This window comes from Gigantopelta aegis, chromosome 9, assembly GCF_016097555.1.
Source record: "Gigantopelta aegis isolate Gae_Host chromosome 9, Gae_host_genome, whole genome shotgun sequence".
NCBI lineage: Eukaryota > Metazoa > Mollusca > Gastropoda > Neomphalida > Peltospiridae > Gigantopelta > Gigantopelta aegis.
In genome coordinates, this window is record NC_054707.1 from 30,330,008 (window position 1) to 30,350,347 (window position 20,340).

General features: G+C 36.6%; 1 protein-coding gene across 2 annotated transcripts in view; it reads left to right on the forward strand.

The window, feature by feature from the left end:
- The first annotated feature begins 2,921 nt into the window (after nucleotides 1-2,921).
- LOC121380665 (golgin subfamily A member 4-like) overlaps nucleotides 2,922-20,340 on the forward strand; it is a 47,413-nt gene continuing 29,994 nt past the window's right edge. For both annotated transcript variants that reach the window (XM_041509597.1, XM_041509596.1), the window contains exons 1-11: nucleotides 2,922-3,095; nucleotides 5,333-5,518; nucleotides 6,898-7,143; nucleotides 9,317-9,364; nucleotides 10,101-10,256; nucleotides 11,725-11,853; nucleotides 12,613-12,753; nucleotides 13,284-13,524; nucleotides 13,993-14,171; nucleotides 15,231-15,350; nucleotides 19,568-19,735. In XM_041509597.1, coding sequence (XP_041365531.1) covers nucleotides 3,009-3,095; nucleotides 5,333-5,518; nucleotides 6,898-7,143; nucleotides 9,317-9,364; nucleotides 10,101-10,256; nucleotides 11,725-11,853; nucleotides 12,613-12,753; nucleotides 13,284-13,524; nucleotides 13,993-14,171; nucleotides 15,231-15,350; nucleotides 19,568-19,735 — 1,701 coding nt within the window. In that variant the 5' untranslated portion in view covers nucleotides 2,922-3,008. The remainder of the gene's footprint in view (nucleotides 3,096-5,332; nucleotides 5,519-6,897; nucleotides 7,144-9,316; nucleotides 9,365-10,100; nucleotides 10,257-11,724; nucleotides 11,854-12,612; nucleotides 12,754-13,283; nucleotides 13,525-13,992; nucleotides 14,172-15,230; nucleotides 15,351-19,567; nucleotides 19,736-20,340) is intronic.

The window sequence follows — 20,340 nt, forward strand, 5'->3', positions numbered from 1 at the left end:
ATTTATAAATTGTTACATCCAAAACGTCAACTGATTTATCTGATATGGTGGCCTTAAGTTTGATATTGTCATCCTGTTGATTTAATAGCTCAAAAAAGTTCCAAAATTCTTGTTTAGAATGTGGCCAAATGATAAATATATCGTCGAGATATCTGAGGTACAAAAGAGGTGTTTTACTCGATTTCTTTAAAGCAGCCTCTTCCCATTCGGCGACATAGATAGATGCAAAGTTTGGACTAAAACATTTACCCATAGCACAACCACACACTTGCTGATACATTTCTCCATCAAACTCAAAATCATTTCCTTTTAGGCTTAATTCTAACAGTTCAATAATGTTTTTATCTGGTCTGAATCAATGCCCGCATCAATACCTATGTTGGTGTACATGGAGTCAATATCAAGGGTAACCAAGAATGAATCTTTTGGGATTTTGGTTTTTGATAATTTTAACAGAAGATCTTCAGTGTTTTTCACAACACTTTTATGTCTATTTGCAATTGGTTTTAAGTGAAAGTCTATGTATTCTGAAATATTGTACGATTCTGATCCACAGTCTGAAATGATTGGACGACCGGATGGTGTGTTAATATCGGTCCATGTATTGACTGGCTTGTGGATTTTTGGAAGTAGATACAGTTTCCAGGTTTGTGATTGTGACCTGGCTTCTAAATATTTTACTTGTTTTTTTTTATTAATATGTCCCTGATCTTTTAGACATTGAATAATTGCATTGAACTTTTTACAATTCTCAGGCCAAATAGCTTTGTCTAATTTTTAGTAGTACTTTGAATTATTAAGCTGTCGATGGGATTCCCGGATATAGTTCTCCCTTGATAGAATGACGGTGGCTGATCCTTTATCTGCAGGTTTTATAACAATTTTGCGTAGTTTGGTGAATGAATGAATGAATGAATGAATGAATGAATGAATGTTTAACGACACCCCAGCACGAAAAATACATCGGCTATTGGGTGTCAAACTATGATAATGCAAACAAATAAGGTGATGATCAACATCAATATAAAAATTCAAGATTTAAATAAAAACAGTGTAAAGAACTGTACAAAAATACAAATATCACAGATAGATACTGACTTACTCAAAATTTCAATTTGTGCTGTATTGGCCATTCTCAAAGAGAATGTTACACCCCTGCACCACGGTGAGGTTACAACACGCGCAGGGGTAGTTTGGTGAGAGCACGACGTTCCATGACAGAAAGATTTTACTGATTTGTGTAAACTGTCATATCACCAACTTTTTCCACTATCATTTTATGAGCTTTAATGATTTCAGGATTTACACTAGAGTTTGGGGGTAACCAGCTGGAGTTTTTCGTGAATGGGATTTTTTTCTCCAGTTGAATGCCGAAAATAGTCGTCCGCCAGTTTCATTTTGTGGTCAAAACTGCCGTATCCATTACACCATTGTCAAGTTTAGCCTCTAAGCCTGTTTTTGGTTGGGGTGGGAACAAAATTCAGACCCGTCCAGTAATGATTTTTCAGCGGATGTTAGAAGGTTAGTGTCACCAGTTAGGTTAACAGTGTTAGTTCCTAGTCCTAAATCAGGGTGGACATTACCCTTTCCCGACCTTAGTTTAAATTTAAGTACCTCATCCAACAATCTAATTAAAATTAGCTCCACTATTACATGTGGATCTAACAGCAGCCAGTTGGAGCCCATGTTCACCAATCAAAACCTTACTTGCAGAATCATGCCAGTGATTTTTCTATCCAGTGAATGTTATCCTGCCCAACCTCAAAATCACACGCGTTAAGCGCAGGTATAATTTTGATGTCCCTCATTGTTTTTGCAGCCAAATTTATTTGGTTGAGGCAGGTTTTTTGACCAATCTAATTAAAATTTTATAAAATAAATAATTCGTAATGTAAAACTGAAGACTGATAACCCATTCCGTACGTATTGGTATGGTTCACTGTACTGCGGCCACTAAAATAGACTCGCCCGATATTTTTAGAATTTGTATGCTCTTACAGTCAGAGTACTCGGGCTAGTATGCATGTATACATGTATTATTATATTTTGAATATCTCTATTGTATGTTTGTTGGGTTTTAACGTAAACATACATATATACAATGACGCACTGGCACAGGGGATATTAAAATCCTTTATTGCCTTCACAAATTTCCTCATGCCGTTACCGAGACCCGAACCTGTGGCACCCAATCGCCCGCAGTTGTTGAGCCGGAACGCTACCAATCAGACCAACTACGTTCCACAAAAATAAAACGATCGTTAGACGACCATATTCGTACCGGTCCAACAACCACGCGGTGCAAAGGCCCCATGGCTTGGCAACGTTTGACTTACATGCAGATGTGGACATACCTGGCACTGGCTATATATGTATTTTTATATTTTGAATATCTCTATGTAATATGTATGCATGCATGCATGTATGCACGTATGCACGCACGCACGCACGCACGTACGTACGTATGTATGTATGCATGCATAGATAGATACACACACACACACACACACACACACACACATACACTCATACACACATACACACATACATACATGCATACATAAATACATAAATACATACACACTAAAAAAATTAGCACGAAAATAATTTTGATTAAAATGCTCTGCAACTTATGGCCTGAAAAACCTAGTTACCAACCAACCGGAAATTCACAGAGCGGAAGTGGTATAAAATATATACATAAAATCATATGAAAACGAAAGAAATAACACACATTCAGAGGTGTATAAATTATAATGTCAGAAATATATTATGTTGTCCATTTATAAATCCCTAAAATATTAGTAGATCTAACTCAAACTCCTGGTAAATTGTAGTTAAAACCACAGTAAAAAGAATCCTTTTCCAGATAAAACGTAGAGTACACTTTTAGCCGATATGTTAGTAATAATGAACCCGGAATACGTGGCCGGTATTCGATTATCCAATATGTATACCGATATATGAATGACAGCCGTTAGGTCTGACTATATAACAGGTAGAACACCATGTTTAAAAACCTGAGAAAAAAATTCGAGCAAGGAGTTGCACAGAGTCCACTAGCTTTGAGATCAGCAGTTGAGGCAATAACGAAGGTATACAATGACCGTCACTAAAGTCGTGATGCTAAAAGGAAATAAATACTTTTTATCGTATAATAGGTAGCGTATCCAATGTAACAACCTCTGCAATTAAGGAAATGTCCACGGCAAGAAATAATTTATATTCCAAGATAGCCCAGTACTCTGACAGTACAAGAGCTATGCATTTGGACACACCCTCTAACCATCAGAGACCAGTCTATATCATATCTCTGCCTACCAAACAGTTACAAAGATTCCCAGGAAAGAGTTCGACCTATACCCCTCTACATCAAAGCCTCAATATTAACCCTAAAATTAAACCTAACCCCTAACCATTGAAAAGGGGCTACGGGTCGAACTCATCTCGATTCCCACTCTAATACAACAATGATCCTATGTTTGACTTTAAATACCTTTACATCGATAATATTTTAGCTCCTTAATAAAAATAATTTCACATATTAATCACTAATACACTCACTACAGGAAGAAAACCCCTTTCAATAATGTTTGAGTTGAATTAATATTTGCTGACAGGTTTTTTCCTGTAGTGTGTATTTGTGATTAATATGTGACATTTTTTTTTTTTTATCAGAGCTCTGATGGTTAGAGGGTGTGATAACTGTCCAAATGTGATATTGTCCAAATCTCCCGTCAAGTTCTCTTACCACCAGAGTACTTAGGCTTAGGCCGAGTGGTTGGAGTGCTTGGCTACAGCCTGGGTCTCATTCCACGAAGCATTCCTAGCACTACTATCATCGTAAATACCTACCATCACGACTGTAACTTTCTTCTACGATCGCCAGTCTGTTCCATGATGTGGCATAAATTACAGTGAAAATTTACAATTGATATGAGGCAGTTGTAAGCCACTAACGTAGATGCCAAATGGCAGTTAGATGATGATTTGATCATTTCTGAAAAGGATACAAACTCTTTGTGTAAAAATAGATCTAATATAAACATAATAACATTTATGAAACTCTGTGTCTGATGAAAAACATTCTAGGTCATACAGCCTTTACACGAAAATATGGGATATAACTCATGTCTTATGTATTTGTCGATTATCGCCTAGAAAATAAACAAATTTAGTTTATGGATGTCCTATAACATTGAATACATCCAATATGTTCCAAATAGCCAGAAATTTAACTGATTGACACATCTTCGTAAAGAAAAAAGTTAAAGTTTGTTTTATTTAATGACACCACTAGAGCACATGGTAATTTTGACATAGTGTTAGAGAGGAAAGCAACTACATTTTTTCATTATTAGCAAGGGATCTTTTATATGCACCATCCCACAAACAGCATAGCACATAACACAGCCTTTGATAAACCAGTCTTGCTGCTCTTTCTACCGGCCTCGGTGGTGTCGTGGCAGGCCATCGGTCTACAGGCTGGTAGGTACTGGGTTCGATCCCAGTCGAGGCATGGGATTTTTAATCCAGATACCGACTCCAAACCCTGAGTGAGTGCTCCACAAGGCTTAATGGGTAGGTGTAAATCACTTGCACCGACCAGTGATCCATAACTGGTTCAACAAAGGCCATGGTTTGTGCTATCCTGCCTGTGGGAAGTGCAAATAAAAGATCCCTTGCTGCCTGTCGTAAAAGAGTAGCCTATGTGGCGACAGCGGGTTTCCTCTAAAAAACAGTGTCAGAATGACCATATGTTTGACGTCCAATAGCCGATGATAAGATAAAAAATCAATGTGCTCTAGCGGTGTCGTTAAATAAAACAAACTTTACTTTTGCTGCTCTTACTGTAACGAGAAATAGCCCAATGGTCCTACTGATGGGGATCAATCCCAAAACGACCGTGCATCAAGCGAGTGCTTTACCACTGGGTTACATTCCACCCCTCTTCTCATAGAAGATCTTAATCATTAAAGGGGCAGTTACGACTACTGTAATGTTGATTTGCAGAATGGCTGTAAAGTTTACGTGTGCCAGCCATAAAACTTAGCAGTGATTCTTTCATGGAATGGATAGTTTGGAGTTCGAATCCAGACCTTACCACTACTTAGTTTGTAGTGCTCAGTACATGTAACCACGTGGCTGTGACCTAAACTTTGTTGAACTTATTTAACATATTAATTTTGAATACAGAATGCCGTTGATTGTTTTTATTTTTAATGTGTATTAAATGTCTATGGATTGCAGATACCATATGTTGTCAGGGATTACATGTTATTTGTTGAAACATCTGGAAACATTGCTTGATATGTGTTTTTGACTATTTCAGTCTGATGCGGATGTTCCTGTCTCAGACAGTAAGGACCATGAGGCTGACACGGACAGAGGGGGTGGAGATGGTCCACAGGCTCGGGCTGCATCTCAGGAGGCGTCGGCTGTATCCGGGGAGGAGGTCCCCACTGATCAGCTTGTGGATGTTTCACTGATGGAGGAACCAGATGACTCACAGTATGAGGTAACAGTGCTGGTGTAATCAGCTGTTTATACTGGCTGGTGAGGGGCATCCACGGTCTATCATTTGTGTTATGGGGGGGGGGGGGGGACATAGCCCAGTGGTAAAGTGTTCGCCTGATGTGCTGTCAGTCTGGGATCGATCCCCATTAGTAGAACCACTGGGTTACTTCTCACTCCAGCCTGTGCACCACAACTGATATATCAAAGGCTGTGCTATTCTGTCTGTGGGATGGTGCATATAAAAGGTCCCATGCTACTAATGGAAAAATTTAGTGTGTTTCCTCTCTAAGACTATATGTCAAAATTACCAAATGTATGACATTCAATAGCCGATGACTAATAAATCAGTGCTCTAGTGGTGTCTTTCATCAAAACAAACTTTAAACTTTTATAATGTACATGTATATAAAAGTGTAAAATAAAATGGCATTTGGCAGTTATATTAGTAAGTGGTGACCATCTTGAAAAAATATCATTTCCATATTATCACTAACTCAGGCAAATTTTTAAAAAGTGGTGGGGAGAAAAAATGTCTGACTGGGGTGGGTGGGCATAGTCCTCCTGGCTACGCCAATGTATAACAGTCCTTGAATGTTGTTCTTACACACTTGCATGACTTAAAGTAAGAGAAATGTAATGGATAAAGTTAGATGTGAAAAGTAGTCTTGATAATGCTATTTTCACACTTTGTAATATTTTTTTCTCCTTATATTCATTTCACAAGTCTTAACTGAATGCAGGAATTAATGTAGCCAATGAATGGCTCCCACCCCCGTCCCAAAGTTGGCTCAAGTTGCTGAATTGTTAGCAGTAGTGAGAAGTGGTAATTGTCATAATATGTTTGACTAACCCAATTTCAAAAACAGAATCACACAATAGACATGAAGACACTGACTTGTATGTTGTCATCTTGTAACATTCTCACTTTTTAGTCATGTCTGTGTCTCACTTAATCTTTGTATACATGTATGGTCTAGTCATACGTCCGTCTATCCGTCTGTCCGTAAACTTTTCATTTCCGAAATTCATATAGGATCCTCAAACATTGCATGCAAATACAACTTGGAATGGCGGTGTATCATGTACCATAACTAGATCACTGTGACCTACATTCAACACGTTTTTGCACATTAAACATATTTAAAGGAAATCCTTGTGAGGGCTGTATCTTCCTTTTCAATTCATATAGGGTCATCAAACTGTATGCACGTACAACTTGGGATGGTGGTGTGTTGCATTCCATAACTAGGTCACCACAACCTACTTTTAATGACATACGGTTAGCGTCAAATGAGATAATTATATATGTAGACATTCTGGTTATTTTTAATTGTTAATAGTTTCTGTTTGGAATCTGATTAAATTGTGTGTTTTTTAAAGACTGTTTCTGATACAACTCCAACTACATCACGGTCTCGGACATCATCATTCAGTTCAGTAGCCAGTGACAGCTCATTCTATCAAAACCCCATCAGCTTTGCCCAGCCACAGTACATTCCGTCGGATGTCGAAAGTGAGGTGGAGGAGTCGCCAGACAGCCTCGACTCAATCAGCAAAGAAGATTTGTACACGTACATCAAGAAGTATGAACGGCGAGCCATCAAGTACAAAACTAAATTTTTAGAGGTATGGTCACTCATTTATGACTTTTTAAACTTTACAATTAAAATTTCCCCATATGTAGGTTTTGTTCTTCATCATAGGTTGAATATTTACATATAATAAAATCCATTAAAATAATACAAAGATAAAAAATTATTTTGTGGAGCGAAACAATGTTTGCTTCTCACAGTTTAATTTAAAATCAAATGTTGCAAATTGAGAAGCATAAATTTCTAGCAAGTAGTCTGAAAATTAAACAACTTAGTAGACTTTAGATTCACTTTCTTCATCAGTAAGGCAGAAAAACATGAGACAAATGAGGATAAAAGTTTATGATTAAATTATCACTTCTAAAAATGAGGACATTTTCTGAATTGTGAAATACTGTTAAAATAAGAGATTTATTGGTGCATAAATAAACAATTTTGTTAAAACTTGAATATGCTAGTATTTTATAATTCAGATTTAATGCTTTACAGTGTTATTTGTTTTACAAACATTTAGATTATTATTTATCTTGTGACTACTGGATTAATTTTTGACAGAAACCACATTGAGTGGGTACAAATTTATAACTTTTACTCACATATTTTCACTTAAAACTTTTATAAATACATAAAATAAAGTTTATATTTGAATTGGTAAGTATTATTTTCATGGGTTTTTCTAATTTTTAAATTTTAGATTAGTTATTGTTAATTAAAAGTTGCGTGTACTTACGGGTATTTGTGGCCAAATGTCCAGTATTTTTGCCCATTATTGGTATAACGGTCAAATTTATTATCAAATTAGCTGTCACAATCAGCTATCAATTCCTGAAAATGACTGCGACATTCCGCCATTGTTGTCAAGCAAAAATAATTGCCAAAAACCACTTTTTCAATGAAAAATTGCCAGGTATTTTCCATTGAAAAACAAAAAAGTAAAGCTGTCATACTCTCAATTAATCAATTTCCTGTTCTATTATTATTTCCGGTGAGTGCTGTGTGCAAAATGGTGGGAAGTATGAATTGGGGAATGCACTGTATACAGGGTACAGTATGTCAACTTGCTTGATGTTGAGCGAGATATCTCTCCTGCAGTAGTCAGAAGGTTAAGAGTGTTACATGTAATAGTATATATGTATAATTAAATTCATTACAATATAACGTCTCATTGGTCCCGTCGTAGCAACGTCAGTTTGTTCATATCTTGATGAACTTAAAAATTATGTTGTCAGGGAATGTCATATCTGATGACGTCACTTTATATTGGTATTTTGTCTTATTGAGTGTTATTTCTTTAGTAGTAAGTATGTTTTAAATTTAATTATAAGGATTGTTTGTTATTTCTTTTACATTCATTTGGTAAAGAAACAAAAATCATCTGTTTCACAGTTTGCGAATGAATTTTTTTATCATGCCCGAATAATGTAAAACAAATAACATACAATTTATATATATATAGAAGGCTAGTGTTCGACCCAAGTGTTGTTCAATGCAAATTCGAGACTTTGTTCTTGGTTCAAGCATAGCAGTAGGTTAGACTCTTCCGCGTTTGAGCCAATAATATTCTATTATATACAACACTTGGGTCAAACACTAGCCTTCTCTCGCACACCTATGTCAGCCCTATCAAAGGGAAATCAATGTAATTAACACTCTTGGATGTTGAGAATTACATTCACATATATTTAGGTGCAATGAAGAAATTGTGAATCATCCATTATAATGTAGTGTCAGTTCAGTTGACGACTCCCCAATCACCGATAACTCGGTCACATCATTGCCTTTGGGCCATTGTACAGTCAAGTGAAAGCCACCTCAGACAATGATTGCTTTGCGTTATAACACTTGATGTTGATATACCTCTGTGGTGGTTGGACAAGGGATGGAACAACATTTCCTCTGTTACGTGTGTGCAAATTATAATTGATTCAGTAAAATTAAAATAAATATTTAATACTTTGTTTTGCAGTATGTTAAGCAGATAATTTCATGGTATATTTTATTGCATACAAAATTATAAACACTTCTGTTTTAAATAGATTATGTAAATTATAAAGGGACATGAACATTCTCGAAGGTGGCTGAATGCTTGGTTGGAACATTGTGTGTGGGTGTTTATATAAATAAATATATAGGCTTTTAATGTGCTAGTTTGCACACATTATATTTGTGTAGTGTTTTACTGATGTACTGATTTACCTTTGTTACAGCTTGCCACTGTGTATAAAGATATGATTCAAGAAAGAGAAAAAATCAAGGTACCTGGAAAGCAGACTGTTATAATGTCATCAGCATTTTTTCCATTTAAAAGTTATTTATTGATTTATATCTTTGATCAGTAATTTGTAACTACTAGATCTTGTGATAAAGATATTATTAGTAGCATAATGTTTTGGTTTTCTTTTAAAGCATTATTGGATCAATTAAATAATTTTATGAATAGTGTGAGTCACACAGTACAATTGTAATGTTTTGTTTTTAATTTATTATTTAAAAAACCCATCTATAGACCTTATTTGTATCTTATGGTGAAAAAAATTAACATTTGTTTTATTTACTTGAGCACATTAATTTAGTAATCATCAGCTATTGGATGTCAAGCATTTGGTAATTCTGATATATAGTCTTAGAGAGGAAACCTGCTGCATTTATTTTATTAGTAGCAATAGATCTTTCATATCCACCATCCTACAGACAGGATAGCACATACCATGGCCTTTGATATACCAGTCGTGGTGCACTGAAATGAGAAATAGCCCAATGGGCCACCGACGGGGATCGATCCTAGACCAACAGCGCCTCAGTCGAACGATTTACCACTGGTATGTGTCCCACCCCTAAGGTGAAAAAAGTCCTTAATAACATTCATTATGTATTCTTTCTTTCATAAGATTAAATGCAGCAGGAATTAAAATTATAGTGTACCATCATTTTGCAGTATACTGTGTTTGTGCATGTGAACAGTGTCCTTTTTACAAATTTGCTTTGTTTTAGAATGCACTTGCTCAAAGCCAGGACCGTGCCTTTCGTCGCATCTCGGAACTGAAAGAGCAGATTCAGTTGGACCAGGCTGCTAAAAGAGACTTGGAGGAAAACTACAATTTTATTCTAGAGGAGAAGGAGGAATACATTAAAGTGCTACACATGCAGGTTAATAAACTTACTATGCAAATTAAGATAGACTAGGAAATTTGTGTCTTTTCCGTAAGAGAACAACAGACAATAGCAATCCACAGGCCTCAAAATACAGTCACTTGCATGGCCACCAATGTTGTGTTCAGGAGGGCACGTGCATGCAGACAGTTTGACTGGTTCAGTGTTGGAAACAAAAAGCAATCTAGTGAGAGACCGTGTGTCTCATGAATATATATACAAATTGTCCCCAGAATTGATACTCTGTAACTACAGTAAAAAAGAGGTTGAATTTCATTGCCATGCTAATTTATGCACAGCAGTATGTATGTAACTGTATAAGAGATGCACACACATTTAGTGCACAAATAATTAAGAAAAGTCTCCCCCCCCCCCCCCCGAAAACCCCCCACAAAAAACCCACATTAAAATAGACCCTTGCCACAAACATTTAACACATACACAAAGATTTTTTCGTTTGAACATTGCACACGTATAGAGATGATTTTATTGCACAACTTAAATCTTTATCTCAGGAATGACAATTTTCTGCGGATCTACACAATTCTTAAATTGTTTTTGTTAATAGCCTCAATCAAAGTTGTTTTTTGGAGTGTGGTGGGCATAGGTACCTTTGATCAGTTACTCAATATGTCATGCATACTTTACTTGGTCTATATAAAATTTTAATAAGTATTTTAAATCGATGATCAATTCGAGTCTATTCAGCAGCTTTTTAAATGCTACAAAACAAAGTGACAGTAGTGTTTGATATATATGTTAAACTAAACATAACGTTCATATATAAAGTATACCAATAAATAAAGCGACCCCCTTAACATCTTTGTGTCTGATCTGGAATGACGACCTGGACTGAATTTTTCATGATGTCATAAGGCGTCATTGTGTTGGTAGGATTAAAGATGTTATGGCACTTGTCGTGTCCGTATTACCACGGCGGGTTAAATTCACAAAACATCATATATTTATGTTTTTGATAAGCATGTACACTTGTCTAATGTTTACATTGTTTTTGGCATTTATTTCACTGTCACTGCGAAAAATGGACGAAAAAAAATGAAGTTTATTTATATTTTGGAAATGAATTGTATGACATGTATATTTTGAATATACTATTTGTACTCTGTGTATTAATATAAATAATTTTTCATTCATAGATTTGTTTACGTGCAAAACTAAAACTTATGAGGTTTTGTGAATACAGCCTAAATATCACAGCTTTTCCACCCCCGGGGACGAATCGATACCATAGTATTTTGTAGTAAATTCCTCAATTATGATAAAAGTACAGCAATAGATAGATCATATATACGCTAATTACGTCATAGAGTATATACAGTATACAATTAGGAACTTTAAACTGCAGAATAATAAAAGCCTTTGCTACCTAGACCTAAAATCTGATGTCTGATGATGATGTCATAATCCCAGGGATTTAAGTACATTAAAACTCTTATTATTGCAGGTGGATCTACTAAAACAAGGCAAAGCTGTGCCTCCAGAACTGCAAGAAAAGCTGATTTCCAAAATTAAGACTTCCACACCAAAGAGTTCACAAAAACATGGCACTGAGGTAGACCACTTGAATGAAAAGGTAATAATAATTATGTAGCAAATTCGTGTATTTGTTTGTACAGGAATTGTGCACTTCAAGTTTTGTTTGAGGCTGAAGAATATACTCCTTATTTGGAAGTGAGTGCTTTAATGTTTCTGCCATGCATATCAAGTAGTCATATTGTAGCAGACACAGTCAAACATACTGTAAAGTAGTTCTACTTTTATTGCTAAATAACAGTTATAAAAGCCATGTTATACTTTTGTTTCATTTTAACGCTGAATGTAATAGCATAACATAGCATACTAATTGTGTTCCAAAATACTGGATTTGCTTTAACCTTGAACAAACTGTGTAATTAACCCAACATTATTAATTGCTGTTCAATGGATGGAATAAAATGTTAGCTTCATTTTTGTGTGCATTCCTGCATTTATCTGGCATCCTCTTCATATCTTCTGTTGGTGAAATGGTTCTACCCTTAACAGTTCATATTGTACGTTATTGGGTGATGGAAAAACCCAAACCAAAAACATCTTCTATTTAAAATGAAAACCTACAAAGCCATCTAATATAATATAGGAGTCTGTGTGCATGAATATGTGAGTGTAAAATAAAGTTTGTTTTATTTAACGACACCAGTAGAGCACATTTATTAATCATCGACTATTGAATGTCAGACATTTGGTAATTTTGACATATAGTCTTAGAGAGGAAACATTTTTCTGTTAGGAGCAAAGGATCTTTCATATGCACCATCATATGTGAGTGTGAAATGTGAGAAATGTCACTTTACAGGTGAAGCGTTTGGAAGGTTTATTGAGTCGGTGCAAGGAAACCATCAAGAATCTGAAGGAGAAGAACATCCACGTGGCCGAAGAGAAGGATGACCTCAAACAGAAACTGCTGACTCTGGAACATGAATCAGAGAAATTCAAGGTAGTCTGCTTGTAACCTGTTCCGTTACATCCATAGCCCTAAAACAAAACAAACAATAAAACCTCACCTAGTGTCGGTTTCAACTTTTGATAAAACTTGCACTTCTTTGCAAGACTAAGATTATGTATATTGTAAACTGGGGGAAAATGTGTGAATATAAATTTTGAGTCATTTGCGCCCGACCTCAAGTTGTGAAGTTTATACAAATGCATTATTTTTCAGATTGTGCTTACAGTAATGTTGGTTATTTGCAAAATGTCCATGTCATGAACATGCATAAAGGTGTGTATTGACCACAATTTTTTTTATTGCTCAATAGGAATCCAGTTTACAGTAATCAACACATGTATATAACTGATTAACAAGGCACAGTCATGAGCACATGCTTTAATTAATAAAATTGATAACAATCACTGCATTGTAGAAGAGTGAGGATGTCTGCGCCCAAGATACTCATTTCTAGTACACCGTTATTGACAGAGTAAAGGAAATAGCTTTGATTACTGGATGTTAACACATGTTATTTACAGCTGGGAGGAATGAGTTCCCCGCCGGACACCAGTAAACTGCAGAATCAGATCAAACAAGCCCGACAGATGATTGAGCAGCTTGAGAAGGACCGCGAGATCGCCATAGCTGGGGTGAAGCAGCAGTTCCACGAGCAGATTGCTGAGAAGGACGAGGACCTGCAGCGCACACGGCAGCAGTGTCAGCAGGCCATGGAGGATGTCGCGCACCTCAACGACATGCTGCACAAACTAGAGAAAGCGGGCAAGTCTAACTGTTCTTTCATTTTCTTGGAAAGGTTCAATATTATTTGCTTGTACAATTTTTGTCTTGCCTTTAAGAAGTAAGAAAGGTGATATATAAGTAATTATTCTTCAGGTGGCGGTGACATGAAAGTTTCGTGTTCAGATCTCACAAACTATAATAAGTCCTAGGTCAGTAAAACTTGGTTTATAGTTGCACCTATGGATGTTCATCACAGTGCACTGAAACCTTTTATGGTAGGTAAGACATTTAATTCCGCGGAAGTCTTGTCTGAATTTTATATTATTCATACATGTTAATCCCAGTCAAAATTAAATATATTATGTGTTTCCATTTATAAACATGTTTAAAAGGGATTCAGTTTTGCAAGTACAAGACTGCTTGTACTGATTTATTTGATATTGTAAATGAAAAGTTTGATAAAAAATATAATAATTATTGTAATAAATATCCATTATCTGTTTTCAGGCCAAGAACAGCTTGATAAATCCCGGGAAATAATAAAAAAGTTAAATGAAGAGAAAAAGCAGATAAAAAGTGATATGGAAGCGAAGTTATTAGCTGCTGAACAAAGTTTAGAAGACGAGAAGCAGAATCTCATTCAAGAGATAAAGCGTGGCAAAACTGAGGCCATTCATCTGATGCAGGTGGCAATCATTTAGCAGGCCATTATCTCTTAGTAGTCCCCAATCGGTCCAGCTGGAGAGGACTATAGGTTTCATCTCCATCCGTCCGTCCGTCTGTCCATCCATCCTACATATGTTTTCTGGATGTTTTATTTAGAAGGCTTTGAGATATTGAGCTGAAATGTTGTGTATAGCTTCATCATGTACTGTTACAGATCAAGTTTAACTTTCTTGATAATTTACCCATTTTTAACGGATTTATGGCCGTTAAACTTAGGAGATGTAAAAATGTGTTTTCCAGACTTTTTTTCAGCTGAGACCTTTAGATATTGAGCTGCAATTTTGTGTAGAGCTTTATCACATATACTGTTACAGATAAAATTTGACTTTCATCGCGTTTATGCATTTTTGACAGAGTTATGGCCCTTGAACTTGGGCAATGTGAAAATTGGTTTTCCTGACTTCTTTTTTAGAAGGCCTTAAAATTTTGTATATAGCTTTATCATATACTGTTACAAGTTTAACTTTCATAACAGTTTACCCATTTTAGACAGAGTTATGGCCCTTGAACTTAGGAGATATGAAAAAAAAGAATTCCGGACTTATGAAAATATTGAGGTGAAATTTTGTATATAGCTTTATCATGTACTGTTAATGACCAAGTTTAACTTTCATAGTGATTAACCCACTTTTCAGAGTTATGGCCCTTGAATTTAGGAGATACAAAAAATTGTTGGTCTCGGTAGGTGACATCCATTGCTTTAGCAGTACTCTCAAAATGCTTGTTATATATTGAAGCATAATGCTCATAAAAGTTTCAGTCAAGAGAGACATTATTTGCTCTTCTCGGCTGAAAGTTCATATTCCTTAAATTACAAGCTGGGTTCATTTCTTTTAAACCTTTTAATAAATGAGGGATCAAAGTTTTTGAATTTTAAAAAACAAGATATCTTAAATCTACTATTAATAATTTATAAAGAAATTCAGCATAGAACTGGGAATCAGTTTGAGAGATTGGAGTTTGTGAGTCACTGAAGTTTGACTTATTGAAGCACAACTTTTATCATATGTATTTTTCAGCAAGAAATGGAGCAAAAGGAAGCAAGTCATGTGGAAGACAGTATCAAAGAAAGGGATCAGATTTGGCAGACTAAGATGTCCGACCAGGAGAAAGCTCACCAAGAGGCAGTCAGTGCCATGGTAATCACTCTCTTGAGTGCAGTGTTTGTCTTGAAAAGTATTACTTGAAACTTAACCTGACTTCTTACCTATGGCACTTTTGCCCTAATACATTGGACTAGTGGAAACATCCCAACAGCTGACTGGTTACGGATCTTCCATAATACCCAGTGCACCTCTTCCGATCATGTGACATCAATAAAAGAGAAAATTATCAAACATTTCTCCACTGGCTTCAGTGGGTGTAGTGGTTAAGCCACCGCCCTCGGTGGCGTTGTGGCAGGCCATCGGTCTACAGGCTGGTAGGTAGTGGGTTCGGATCCCAGTTGAGGCATGGGATTTTTAATCCAAATACCGACTCAAAACCCTGAGTGAGTGCTCCGCAAGGCTCAATGGGTAGGTGTAAACCACTTGCACCGACCAGTGATCCATAACTGGTTCAACAAAGGCCATGGTTTGTGCTATCCTGCCTGTGGGAAGCGCAAATAAAAGATCCCTTGCTGCTAATCGGAAGAGTAGCCCATGTAGTGGCGACAGTGGGTTTCCTCTCAAAATCTGTGTGGTCCTTAACCATATGTCTGAGGCCATATAACCGTAAATAAAATGTGTTGAGTGCGTCATTAAATAAAAGACTTCTTTCTTTCTTTTTTTAGTGGTTAAGCCATTGGTATGTACTGGGTTTGCATTGTGGTACCGGCTCCCACTCAAAACAAGTTTAACAACTTGGTGGGTAGGTGTAAGACCACTACACCAACTTGTCTCTCACTAACCAATCTACTATCATGGCTAGAGATTTTAGAAGCTATATTAGCACTGTGATATTGTAAAACTGTCGTAAGGTGTGATGTCACTGTGACACAAGCAGTAGTGACAGCCAGCCAGATGAGATGTTTGTCGGGGACTGTGTTTGAATTGGACAGTAGCACACGAATAAGTATGGATGAATAAATGAAAATTTTCTCCAGATTACTTGACAATCATATTATTTACCTTGTACATAAGGGTGTTACTAGGTCCCAGCAAAATGGTGCTGATGTATCAGTACCGTCATCTCCATGTAATTATCCATGTAGGCCCTAATTTTGCTGAACTCAAATTCGCCAAGTTATTATCAGTAATGAGAAGTCGAAGTTAGCCGTAATATTTTGGACCTAATCCAATTTCAAAAATGAAATCACGCTACAGATGCAGAGACCCCGACTTAGTATCTTAGCTCACTTGTCATCTTGTTGCCGTATGTCGAACAGTGTTTTTACTTTGGCCCCAGACTATCCTCACGCAAGGCTTTTGGACTGGTAGGCATATTCAATGATATATAATGCACCTTATTGCTTAATATCAACAAGTATATTGGTATATTTAATTAATAAAATGGTTAAATGTGATGGCTATTATATATAACAGGCCCAGCCATTTTGTTCCATCTGAGTGAATATGCCTTCTGGCGAGCTGGTGGTTACATAATACTTAGCGCGTCATGTCAGGAATTAGTCTTAGAACTGAAGAAACAAATATACCTGATTTTTGTGGGATGATGAAACGGGCATGTATTGCAATGTTCTGTAATAATATCCATCCCAGTAAGCCAGCAATAAGTATATGTTACATGTTAACAATACAAAATAAATCACCGCTGTCAAAAGTGGCTACAAAATAAGTAGAAATAACTGTCAAAATGATGTAGGCCTATCATGTCACGTCCATGCATTAGCCTAATAACTGAAATAATAAACAGAGTGTTTACTTAGTTAATTGGTCTATTCTTTTAGTTACCTCCACTGATGATTCCTGATTGGCAGGTGTGTATTTGGTAGGTAACCAGACATGGTATTTTCCGCAGTCTAGACACAAAATTAATACGTAGGGCCTTCTGGTATTATTAACATCACAGGGTATTATGATATAGCCTATTTGTTACCAGTCTGATGCATCATGGCATGTCCTAATATCAGTCTTTGTTTAATGGTATGGAGAAAATGTAGACACTTACATTATTAGCATGTAGTGGATCAGGACTTGTGTCGCCATATTGCTGTAGAAAATTAAAACGTTCTCCAACAAATAACCTGCCACGCCTAAAATAGTAATGGACATTATCAGCTGACATGGTTTATTACTGTAAATAATTTCGTAAAACTCTTGATTAAGTAGACATTCCCATTTAAAATCACAGAACTGACCACTTACGTATTGTGAGTGGTTGTTTTTGATCCAGTGTACCAATAGGCCTAATAGTATGCATTTTTTCTTTAGGTTTTTTTAGAGAGAAAAATACTCTAACCCCATTTTGTTTTGTTAATGCAAATTTAAATATATTTAGTTAAATAGTTTATTATATTATCAAGTTTTACAAGTCAGGTTGATCAAAGTGAAGAGCCTTGTTTTAAATTACCACGTTTGTTTACACCGTGCATACAGGAATTGGTAGGAGCTGACGTCAATTCCTTCCAAGCCAGAGTACCAGACGCCACAAAAACAAAACAAAATAGCTGCCCCCAGTTAGCAGGAATAATGACATTTTTTATTAACTCTAAAATTACTACGCATTTTCCGTTTCTTAAAGTGTCAGTATGTGTTGGTGGTCTGGGTATGCATCTTTCCAACACATAAGGCTTATATTTGACTTGGGTTCTCCTTTAACAAATGCACTGTTTCTCCTTGTTGGATAGTTAATATCCAAACGGATCATTTTAATTACCCAGTACGTACACAAAACTATCTTTATCAAGTCTAAGTCTACCGATAAAATGGTAATCTGTGCATTCTTCAAGTGGATGAAATCGGTCCCTGAATACGTGTAATCTTCTTTCTTGTATACCATGAGTTTCTTGTTGAGCGATTTCAGACATAGTGACAATGTCCATTACATCTCTTGCAACAAAGATTTCTGCGTTACTTTAATGATTAAAATTGAACAAAAACATCCCCTTACCCTTGTTTAACAAATGCTATTGTTATTTAATTGGCCATTTAAACTCATGTTTGGGAACGAAAGACGTGCATTTAACATTTTGTTTTAAAAATACTGTTTTTTGTTAAACACACGTTTAATAAGTTTATACGCATGTAAGAGAAAAGCGGCCTTTGTACATTCGGCCCATAATAACCAACAGCGTATTTTCTCTCACACATTAACTGCAGCATGTGATTTAATAGGTAACTATAAACAAAATATAATGCATATTTGTCAAGACTACATTAACCAGCATTAATACTTGACTGGAATATTTGTTATATGGCTAAGCTATTTCTGCCACTCATCATATTTGCCAATTGACAGTTTTGAAAACATTGATATTACTGTGTTTTTACAATTTTTGAAGTTTGATATATAATATGGTGAAATATACTACTTACCCAGAACTAGTCCTGATGATATATAGTGCAGATACTTGTCTTACTTCAGGCATGAATGGATGTTTAACGACACCCCAGCCCAAACTACGCATTGGCTACAGGGCACAATATTTCATGCGAACCACCGTTCTGTTCACGTGTCCGTTAATTCAAGTTAAATTTATGCGAACTGCAAATTGGTTACGTCATGACCTGTAGACTTTCAGAAATTAAAACTTGCAAACTTCACAATTACAGGAAGTTTATTATACAGTTGAGTATTGTAATTTTGAGACCCTAAAGTTTGACTAGTATTCCAACAAATGTTTTAGACTGATTTTTAGATACTTGATGCACAGCAAACCAGTTGACAACGTTATATTCAAACTGTTGTAACTTACAACCAGTTTAAACTATGTGAGTTGAGCCAAAAGTTTTAACGAAATGTGCATTGACCCCTGCGGGCGGATAAATTATCTACTGCTATTTTATCTCTAAAGGACATAATATTTTACAGATGTTAAAAATTATAAAGTGAAGGCAACTTGGCCACCACAAAACAAGAAAAAGAATCTTTATTTTGTTTCAGTACTGGGTCTGATATTTAGTCGGTTTACAATATTGTTAACGTTTTATAAAACATTTTCTTTTGTATTTTGTTTTTAACTCTATGTTTGAGCTAAAAAAATATGTATTTAAAATATTCTTTCAGTGTAACTTTGAGGTAACTGATCAGTTAACTCACAGGTTATGCAGATGTTATTCACGTAACCGAACAATTGGTTACCTAGGTAAAACCATGTGAACTGACTTCCGGTTTCCTCAGATTTCGAAATATTGTCCCCTGGGCTATTAGGCATCAAACAAAGGTACTTATGTGGAAATATTTGTTCTTACTTCAGGAAAGACAAATAACACAAATGCAGGATGAAATAAGAAGACAGTTAGAGGAAAAGGACCGACAGATGCAGTTAGCTGTTGAAGAATGTCAGCTGCAGAAAATGTCGGCATTGTCAGGGCTTGATACTCAGAAAGATGAACTTCAAGCATACATTGAAAAACTCAACTCTGTAAGCTTTCTGTCTCGTTATGCAAATCACATACAGTGAACCTGTTCTAAACCAGACTCACAGGACCAAGCAGGCCGTAGGAATTATATCTGGAGGTGGTGGGGGGGGGGGGGGGGGGGCACAACCTCAATTGCTGGGGGCCACAGACTCTAGTGGGAGGAGGGGGGACAAAACCTCAATTGCTGGGGCCACAGTCTCTAGTGGGAGGAGGTTGGACACAACCTCAATTAGGGGGGGGGGGCACAGTCTCTAGTGGGAGGAGTGAATGGGGACACAACCTCAGTTTCCAGGGGCCATAGTATCTAGTAGGAGAAGTGGGGGGGGGGGGACACAACCTTAATTGCCGGGGGCCACAGTATCTAATGGGAGGAGGGAAGGGGGACACAACCTTAATTGCCAGGGGCCACAGTATCTAGTGGGAGGAGGGAAAGGGGACACAACCTCAATTGGGGGGCCACAGTATATAGTGGGAGGAGGGAAAGGGGACACAACCTCAATTGCCAGGGGCCACAGTATCTAGTGGGAGGAGGGAAGGAGACACAACCTCAATTGCCAGGGGCCACAGTATCTAGTGGGAGGAGGGAAGGGGGACACAACCCCAATTG